The sequence below is a fragment of the Carassius gibelio genome, chromosome A4, assembly GCF_023724105.1.
Source record: "Carassius gibelio isolate Cgi1373 ecotype wild population from Czech Republic chromosome A4, carGib1.2-hapl.c, whole genome shotgun sequence".
NCBI lineage: Eukaryota > Metazoa > Chordata > Actinopteri > Cypriniformes > Cyprinidae > Carassius > Carassius gibelio.
The window spans coordinates 31581655-31592098 of NC_068374.1; the positions used below are offsets into that span (position 1 = coordinate 31581655).

A 10444-nucleotide genomic window follows, 5' to 3' on the forward strand; every position below is an offset into this window, starting at 1 on the left:
ACACACTACGAAATTTGTACGCCACATCATTTCTACAGATTTTTTTGTTTTTTGTTTTAAACTTAATACTTAATTATTAAGAACACTTGTTTTGAAGTTACAGCCCAAAAAAAGTATACTTCAGCTTAAATTAAATAATGTAAACTAAGTGAATAATGACACTGTTCATTATTGGGTGAACTGGTTCTTTAAGAACTATGGGAGATCTCGCCATCTGGTTCGCCCCGGGCAGGTGGATTACACCTGGACAGTGGACACTTGAAGAAAAGGTACCCTCCCTCCATTTCTTTATCTCCCAATCACTCCCTACAGCCATATCTCTTTCCAGAACAGCAATCTGCTCTGCTCTTCAATGGGGATTTTCAATGCGCTTCATGGAACAGTAAGTTTCCATTACATTTGGCCTAAATCATCACACATGAAAATAGTCCAAAACCAATGTTTACTATAATGCTCACAGAACTGGAAACTATAAAAGTATTCAACTTATTTTTAATATATCTGGAATAGTCTGTGTGGTATTATACAAACAAACACATGTAAATAAAACCTTCTCCAAATACTAAAAACGAATGTTTATGCCTCTGGAAAAGCAGAGCTTCCAAAAGTGAGAGATATCAGAGAGGAAACCAATGTGAATGGAGAATGTGAATCTAATGTGAATCTCACTGTTTAAGTATTTTATTCTGAAATTGCTTAAAAGTGTGATCAGATTGTGGCCAAACAGAAAGTAAACTAAATACTTCTTATGCAAAACGCAAAAAGATATTTATACACTGAAAAAAAAATTAAGAAATGACAAGTAACAGATTAAATTATTTATTTCAAGTAAAAAGGGAGTAGTAGTATTTTATTGCAAGATGTACTCCAAAAATCTTTGTTTAAAAAAAACAATGAAGTTCATAAAACTGTACCATTCATTATAAAATATCTCTTTAAATTATACTAATAACCAATAAAAAACACATTAAACTCACTGAGAGTGTGATATTCGTTATGTTTCTTCATGTTATAATATATAGCCTGCAAAATCATAACAAATATATTGGGAATATTCAATGTATGACCCAGCCCTAGTTCTACAGACGAGACGATAAACACACCACAAAAGGAATGCGTTTTATTTTGCTCATAACTCACAACATACAGCTAAACGGAGTCAAATCTTTTAAAGTAATGGTTTGAGTGCTGAGTCAGAATGCACCTTCCAAGCCCACAGCCTAAATTACAGTCAGCAACTCTCATTTCAAACTACAAAGCTGCCTACAATAATCAATACGGGGTAAATTTCAACTAGCTGCTTGGCATTACGATAACTTTTGGGCAAGGACTCTTTCTCTAACATCTAATATGAATTGTTCTGCCCCCCTCTCGGCTCGGTTACAGCATCAGTGGGACAGTGTGTTTATAGGAGAGAACAGAGGTCAGCTTTGAGCTGATGCCTGACGGCCTGTCACTTCACATCACTGAACATCTCTTCTAGACGGCAGCACTGATTCATCAGCATTCAAACAACTACAACCACGGTGCATTTCATTCAATCCACATCCACACGCACATAAACCGCTCTTCTGCCTTCTAAATCCAGATAACTGTGGGAGCATAAATCAGATATCTGACAGATATGCAACCTGAGGATCTTATTTCTAATATGGTAAAGGATGAGATGGGTGACATAACTCAATAAGCAGCCAAAGAAAACATTATATCTCTGCAAAATGACCGATATTGATATCTAGAGACCTAGTCGAGGTTGATGGTCAATATAATGCAGGCACATTCAAGCCTACGTAATGTAATTAAATGAAAGAAAATGAGATTTACTGAAAAGAAAAATAAGCACCAAAGATTATCTGTTTTTTTCTATGACGCGTTCCACAATTTTTGTCCAGTTGCTTTGAAAATTGGGCTGACCTTGCAGCGTTGCAGTATTTCACATTTTTCAAAGACAAAAAAAATAAAGCAACAATTATTGGAGAGTGTTTTACAAGAAAATACTATTTCATAGTATTTACTTCCATGAAATAAAGAAACTACTAGCAATTTACAAGCAATTTTCTGACTTGTTTCTAAATGTCTAACTTAATTTCACTTGCTGCCTTGACTTGGTTGTGCAAGTAATTTCAACTTAAATTACATTAAACTGACTTAAATCAAGGTTACTTTCACATGATACAACGGATAAAAGTTCAAGTTGCTCAACTTTTTTTGATGAATTAAAAGTAAAAAAAAAAAAAAAAAGAGTTCAAATTGCTCAACTTTTTTGGATGAATTAAAAGTAAAAAAAAAAAAGTTAAAATTGCTCAACTTTTTTGAAAGAATTAAAAGTAATGTAAAAATTAGGTACATTTTTTTTAAGTGAACTATTGCTGTTTAGTATACTAATATTGAAAACAAACTGCCAGTTTTTACGCATTATTTACTCAAAATTCAGTGCAGAAAAGGTAGTTTCTTATATGTTGACAAGACTGTCGGTTTTGTAAATCAGCTAAGAGGTTTCCAGAAGGATGAAGGAAATAGAAAAGGTGAAGCATTTCAACATTTTCTTTAGAGAATCACCAAGGGTTGAAGATCCATCAGCCTCCTCTGATACGGGATCTACTGTAAATAGAAGCTCTGCATGGCCAAAGTAGCCGCAGGCTGTTTTCACACTGTTCGACTGTTCATCTGAACTAGAGTTTGATTCAGTCTTCCTCCACTTGCCTTGACTCTTTCACATTGCATTATTTGGCTCAGAATCATGTTGGTTTTGTGTTATCTACTATATGATAAATCAGTGATATTTTAGTAACAGAAATACTATTCACAATTTTTTTTTTTACATATTTTAAATAAGTCTTTTTTTTATATTTTCTATAATTTAAAATGTTAAAGCTTGTCATTTTATTGTATATTTATATATTGTATAATAACATAAGAATTATTTAACAAAACCTTAGCTAGAACCTCCACATTACACATTTCTATTTCTCACACCCACAGCTTTAGAGCTACAAGCCAAAGATGTTGTTTCAAACTCCTCAGCAAACACTACATTGCTTTTGAGACTCTGGATCAACTAATCAATTGTCATCTCCAGTCCTGATCTGCTAGCATGAAACGAGAGAGCCGGTGTTGAATGTGCATTTCTTCAGGTCTGACAGGTGCTTGTCCCCCATCTGTCCGTCTGTTTGCGAGAGTTAATTAGGTCAAAGATGGGCTCCCCGCACCAGATATGCTAAACCACACACACGAGGGACTCTTTCTATCTGAAAGTCTGGCTTGAGTCTGGCTTGCTCAGCACTGAGTTGCTGCTGCATTTGTAGGTGTAGTAGTCATTGTGAAAGACGTCATGAAATTGCGCTCGCTGAGATGTGTGCTATAGAGGCAGCGGAGAACACACAACTGAGGAGGCATCGCACATGAAAATCAAGCCACTGCTTACATTAGCATGCTGTGCTAATAATATTCAATATTAAAAGAATCAATATTTATACAAATTAGATTTTATATTTAAGTGTCATTAAATTATTAGTGTTTATAAAGATTAACTTCAAGTGATTGTTAGATGATGGCAAAAGTGAACTAAAAATATTAAAATATATGAAATTCTATAAGATTTTTAATAGTAAACATGGAAATGGGAATGAGCAGTCACATTTTACATTGCATTTGCCATCATCTGACACTCACTTACAGTTCATCTTGAAGAAATTGTAAAATATAATCTTTATTGAATCTGAACATGCATATACATTTTTTCAATCATATTTTAATGCTGTGATTCCTAAATTCACTTGTAGCTTTTAAAATGACTTATCTGATTTTTAATATCTAACTGATATTAAATATTTAATTTTTGATGCTTAACTGAGATGTATATATATATATATATATATATATATATATATATATATATATATATATATATATATGAAAAATGGATATTCATTCTGAATACATTGAAGTGCATTATTAAATTATTAGTGGTTACAAAGATTAACTTAAGTGAGTGTTAGACTGACAAATGACGAACTAAAAATAGAGGAAATATCTCATATCAACAGATAAGCTACATTAAAATGTCTAATAAAATCTTTTAAAAATAAAGATGTCATGTTCATTTACATTTTAACTAAAAACATGTCACAAGCATCACATTATGAGGCTCTAAGGACTTCAAATCCAGATGCACTCTTAACCCCCATCTTTCATCGCACCACGGCTTCACCATTTCAAAAAGTGTTTCTCTTAACACACCAGATTGCATAACACATCCACATATCCAAAAGTAAAAAATACATTTTTCATCAACTTCAAACCACCAACAGAACTACACCTTCCCCTTTGGGAAATGAAAGCATGCTGGTACACGCGGACACAAAACAAACTTGCCTGCATTTCTCATTGTCCAAGAACCAGTCACCTCCCTGTATTTCTCATGTAGTACACCCTCCAGAGAAGAAATAAAAACGAGGACCAGGCCAGGTCTTACAAAAGAGAAGATAGCTTAGTCATATACACCCTAATCGAAGCAGTTTATCTTGATAATATGTCTCTCAATATATTTAAACAAACATATTTGCTTTTGCCACTAACCATTTTTCTCTACTAAAAATTAACAAATGGTTTTAGACAGTGCTTAGATATTCTTTTCAATCACCCTCATCACCAATCAGACAGCAGGTATGATCAAAACCAAGTGTCTACCACAGTTCCTGGGAAAGTTCTAGTTCTGAGAAGATACAGACGCAAACCCTGAAGGCCAGAAGAAATGCACCCCTTAAAAAAATGAAGTGATAAAAACAAAATCTTGACCTGATTTTCAGTTATTTTTAGATTATTGGCTTTCCAAAATCTACTGACAACCTTATTGATTGTATAGTCAGATTTTGTGTGTTCAGCTGTGTTTTCAATTTCAATTTTAAGTAAATAATTTCTGTCATCATTAAAATATGTTACATATATTTGTATTAATAAATAAACAAATAATAATAAAAAATAAATAAATGAATCTAAAAATATATATAATTCAAATAAATACATTTGTGATCAGTCATCAGTCACCCTGTCAGTATTCGTCAATTAAAAATAATAATAAATGCTAGTCAAGCATGTTTGTTTGTGTATGAGTTCACATCAGGTCAGCATGACATTACACTAATCCTTCTATATCAGTAAGACCTCGAGTCCAGCTTCCTGACACAAGCTGTCCAGTCAAACCATGACAAACACAGATACACAGGATTGATCCAGTAACATAGACCAAATGTTGAGATCCACACAACAGATAAAGCAAGAAAGCACATGCTCAGCGTCTTTATAAAATCACTAGGAGTCTATTCTGCTGATAATATTCACAGCAAAATGTGATATGTCATCTGACAAAAAAAAACCTTCCTAAAACTAGGATCAGCCACACAATACAGTACTGAAACATCACCTTAAAGGACTGATGTGAAAGACACCTGTTGGATCACAAGTTAATATATTTGATTGATATTTCTTATATTGATAAAGCAGCTACAATATCCAAATCATCTTAAAAAAAGGTTTAAGTTTGAAAAAAGTTTAATAAATTATTTTTCCATTTAGAATTTTTAATTACATTTAAAAATGTATATTTAAAATATTGAATAAATTTTTCATCTATAATATGAGCTCATTTTTTTAATTACAGTATAAATAAATATAATAACAGGATTATAAATATGTATTTTTTTGTATTAATTTGGTTAAAAAATGTTAAGGGAGGGGCTCTTGGAACCTTCTCAGGAGAGCCAATCAAATTCTTCTAAACGAGAATCAGTCGGGAACGACACTCGATTGAACTACCTGCAGGGTCCCTTTAACAACATCCTCTGCTTTTAAACAAAACTGTTTTGTTTGAGGGTTTGTTTTGCTCAGAAATAAACACAACTTCGTTTGGAATTCGAGTCAATGTTTCCCCGGCGGGGAGATACTTTGTGTCTGTTCTAAAGCTGAGATATTTTGTAACCGATACATATTTTCCTGCTGACGTCACAGAGAGTAGGGAGATACTTTGTAACAATTCGCGGATATTTAGTAACCGCCTCGCGGACGCTTTAAATCTGTTCTACGAGGGAAATACAGACCAAATAAGCAAAGTAATCAGGAATGAAAGTCTGAAATGCACATGCTTGCAGTCACAGGGCTTGACACCGCCTGGGCTGAAGCTTTGGACGGATTCGCAGCGGTTTTACCACACAATAGTGTCCAGATTGCCTCACTATAGCTGTTTGTGTCGAATCATAAACTCGCCACTGGAACGAGACTCCTCTTACACAGAATATGTGTGTATTTTTTCTTCTTTTCCCCCCTCCTGTTCCACCATTGCTTACTGGCGCAACAGCGTTTCATTTGAACGATCTCTCGTGCGCATTTTGTTAAACATCTGCTTTATTTGCCCTGCTTGTAGTTTGCCTGGTCGCATACGAACGTATATAGACCGTCAGTGTGCAATAAAGAGATATTTCTCCACATAATCCCACACTATGCATGGGCTGTGTCCGAGCAGTTCAGACTCTTCAGCAGAGGAAAATCACTTTCAAAAGCTCCTTACCTTCTTCCACAAGAGGTTAGTCCGGTGTGGTGAGATGCCTGTGCCTGTGTCTATTGTTGTAGACGGACCGTTATCACTTTGAGAGCTGATAGCCCTGTTTTACAGTACTTCTGTCGTTTTCTCCCTCTCCTTGCCAGATCTACCAGCCAGGGCGCTTCAAGTGACGTAACAAACCGGGATGCGCGCGCCCGACACTGGCCTCCATGACCGTCGTGACGTGCACGAGCTCTACTGCACTTATGCGAGGTGGCACCACATTGGATGATATGCTGGTTATTTACAGTGGGGTTCAAATATATGAGCTAATTGTATTTATTTATTTAAGAAGAAGTTGAGAGTGAGTCCACATATATATATATATATATATATATATATATATATATATATATATATATATATATTTAATATTTATATTTAATATTTTTATTTGCATTTTCTTTGTTCAAATAGTGGATATTTTACACAAGTGAGTTCATATGATCAGTACCACCATGCTGCTTCATTTATATTAGTGACCTGTAGCCTAGTGCATAAGCAATTTTATCAGTTAAATTGTGTGTGTGTGTGTGTGTGTGTATATATATATATAACAATAATTATAATAATAACAGATCAGAATATATAGAGGGGAAGTCATGGCCTAATGGTTAGAGGGTTGGATATGTATATAGTGAAGTGAAGTGACATTCAGCCAAGTATGGTACTCAGAATTTGTGCTCTGCATTTAACCAATCCGAAATGCGCACACACACACACACACACACACACACACACAGAGCAGTGGGCAGCCATTTATGCTGCGGCGCCCGGGGAGCAGTTGGGGGTTCGATGCCTTGCTCAAGGGCACCTAAGTCGTGGTATGGAAGGTGGGTATTGAACAAAATTATATTGTTCATGCACTATCCCCACCCACAATTCCGTCCGGCCCGAGACTAGAACTCACAACCAGAACTCACAACCCTTAGATTGGGAGTCCAACCCTCTAACCATTAGGCCACGACTTCCCCTCTATATATACTGATCTGATCTGATCTGATCTGTTATTATTATAATTATTGTTATTATTAATTCTTTGGTTATTGTAGGTAAAACCTCAAATCAAATTTATTTAACATTTAAAGCTTAAAAGTTTTTTTTCATTAGCTACTTATTTCCATTTGCCTGTTTCTATAACAGATAAAGTCCACTAGAGGTCAGTAGAGATCTTCAAAACAGTTGATAGATCAAAATTAGAGAACAACCTACATTTTCAAAATTTCAAGGTCACTGCTTAGTCATTTTTGAAGTTATCCTAACAGGAATTGAAGGGCAGTTTTTAAGCATATTTAATAAAATAACTGTATTCTGAAGAACAGTATAAAAAAACTTAAATTAGATATTTGAAGCAGAACTCTGATCAAAATAAGAACCCTTACAGATGCATACAAGTTATTGGTGTTAATCTGGCACTTGGTGCTAATTTCCTTAATTATATGACAAACCAAGCAGCATTCCTCTCATGTTTTTAATGAGATTGCACGATGGCAGGCCGCTCTAATGTGACTGAAACCCTACAACAGGAGGTGGTCTAGATAATGGGCATAGGGATGACCCTTTCAGCCATGAAAAGCTGGTCGTTCCAAATCTGTGATTTCTTGAATATTGCAGCTTCACAGTGACACTAATTCATTCAAGTCACCCAAAAAGCCTAGTTGTCCACCTAAGACAAAAGCACGAGAAGACAGGATGATGCAGAGACTCTCAATGGGGAACTGAAGTCTTGATCTGAACCCGAATCCTTGGTGACAAATTTATTGCTTAGAAACCCACTACAGTTACTGAAATGCCTTTTATATATATTTTCTCAAATGTTAACAGTGATATACCTGCAGCTAACAACTTTCAGCAATAAATATTAACAATAATTCAGAAAAAGTCAAATATTTATACATTGTTCTTTGTTCTGATCTCCGTTGTACTGTATAAAACTGTTTTTATGTAAAGATACTCTATGACAATTAATAGCTTTTTGCATTTTGTAATGCTGGGGAAAAAAAGAATGAATGAGTTTCAATTAAGGGACGTCCCCGAATGTCCCCAAAGGGAGTTTTGGTCAGATTTAGCTCTTTCGGGGAGAGTTTTGCTGCCACTCTAAAGTTAAATCCACACTCACACACACACAAACACACACACACACACACACACACATACACATTTGTTGGGTTTTCATGTTTTATGGGGACATTCCATAGACATTTTTTACAGAAAAGGAGCCAGAAATAAATTAAACTGGATGGTAAACATTTGAGTATTTCATAATAAATGTTTATTAATAGTTGTTACAGTATGAAGTATAGAACACAGATGATGAATTTGCATTATATGATTATAGTTTTGCCTTTGGGTAATATAAATCACTAGACAATCTTTGAAAAATGTATGTTGTTTTATAAACCATTTAATATAATGCCCTCCATAGAAATAAGTAAAAAACATTTTTCAGTCAATTTGCTAATCATATGTTGGCATACATATTCAACATTGGGATTTCTTCTGTATCACCCTTTGATCCCACAGACATTTTACTGTTTAGGATAGAGACCTGTCTTCTGCACTCCAAAAGCAGTGATGAAGATGTTGATGATGACGGTGAGAAACACCAGCACAGTTGCCTCATTGTTTATTATGTCCAGCTTCCTCTGATTGGCCACGTCATTCAGGTTTTTGCGTGCTGAAAAGGGAAGATTGTATGAAAAGGAATCTCTAAATATAAAACATCTGATTTGGATTTGTCCTAACCAAAATTAACCCTCTGAGTACCTTACACGTTTTGTGTATAATAAATTATGTATTTCACTCTCACCCATGTGGACAAAGATAGCCGCCACGAGCACTTGGAAGAAGAGTGACACGGCGATGAGGAGGATGACAGTGAGGTAGTACTTGAAGTTGGGGCCCTGCTCCAGGACAGCTTTCAGCTGAGAGACGTTAGCCATCAGCAGCGCTACATCCAGCATGCTCTCTGCTACACTCTTCTTAGTGAAATGATGATTCATGTTGAGAGGTTCTGCAGGCTGAGAGAGAAAAATCAATAATAAAAATCAAATAAAATGATTAAATCAAATTAAATATTTTTTTTCTGCTACTGTAATTAGCATTGACTCCACCTTTTATGGTAGACATATACGCAGCTTCTGTTGGATAAAGTTCTGGCATGCATCTACTGGATTTATCGTATTAAGGAACATTTTCAGACTCATGCATACTCATTTCAGATGCATTAATTCACCTACAATGTGCTGGAATATTTTCAGTGGATGAAAACAAGTGGTCGTCTACCATCATCAGTGGTTTCCAGCAACATCTGTGCTCTGTGAAATAAGACCCTTCAAAGCCAGAGAAGTTCTCAGTGCAAATGGTAAAAAGCTAAATGAATAAATTTAAATGGCAAGACTAATGAGAATATTTGAGAATAATTATAGTTTCCTCTGCTTTTTGCACACAAATAGCAATTTCAATTTCATATACAAAACATATAAGTATATATTACCTATTTATATCATTTATACATAAAAATCTTCCAACAGAACATAATTGTAAACATAAGCTATAATATTATACAAGTGTAATGAAAATTCTAATATACATAATATATATATATATATATATATATATATATATATATATATATATATATATATATATATATATATATATATATATATATGAAATTGACATTTTAGTTACCAATTTCTACCAATACATGGCAGCATTTCACTATAGATTTTTCAATCTGCAGTGTTCTTTTTGACAACATGGGGGCGCTAGATATCCTTATTTAAATAATCTTTTTACAGTACAGTTTTATTAACTATTATTATATTAATAACGAAAATATTATGA

The 10444-nt window shown here is 34.5% G+C and overlaps 2 protein-coding genes and 1 long non-coding RNA gene across 8 annotated transcripts in view; 1 reads left to right on the plus strand and 2 right to left on the minus strand.

Moving 5' to 3' along the window:
• The window catches only part of LOC127977239 (ELKS/Rab6-interacting/CAST family member 1), a 175023-nt gene extending 168295 nt beyond the window's left edge, over positions 1–6728 (minus strand). For 5 of the 6 annotated variants that reach the window (XR_008158160.1, XM_052581998.1, XM_052582014.1 and 2 more), the window contains exon 1: positions 6563–6728. The gene's annotated coding sequence lies outside the window, so the exon portion shown is untranslated. The remainder of the gene's footprint in view (positions 1–6562) is intronic. The other variant, XM_052582023.1, reaches the window with a different exon arrangement.
• Positions 5865–6845, plus strand: LOC127977256 (uncharacterized). The gene is made up of 3 exons (XR_008158161.1): positions 5865–6293; positions 6419–6577; positions 6700–6845. It is a non-coding gene; the product is annotated as an uncharacterized LOC127977256 (long non-coding RNA).
• Positions 6846–9123: 2278 nt separating this feature from the next.
• Positions 9124–9597, minus strand: LOC127971143 (ninjurin-2-like). The gene is made up of 2 exons (XM_052573960.1): positions 9405–9597; positions 9124–9272 (listed from the first exon to the last, which is right to left on the minus strand). Exons 1-2 carry the CDS (start codon positions 9595–9597, stop codon positions 9124–9126), a joined length of 342 nt encoding a protein of 113 aa, XP_052429920.1.
• Positions 9598–10444: the final 847 nt, after the last annotated feature.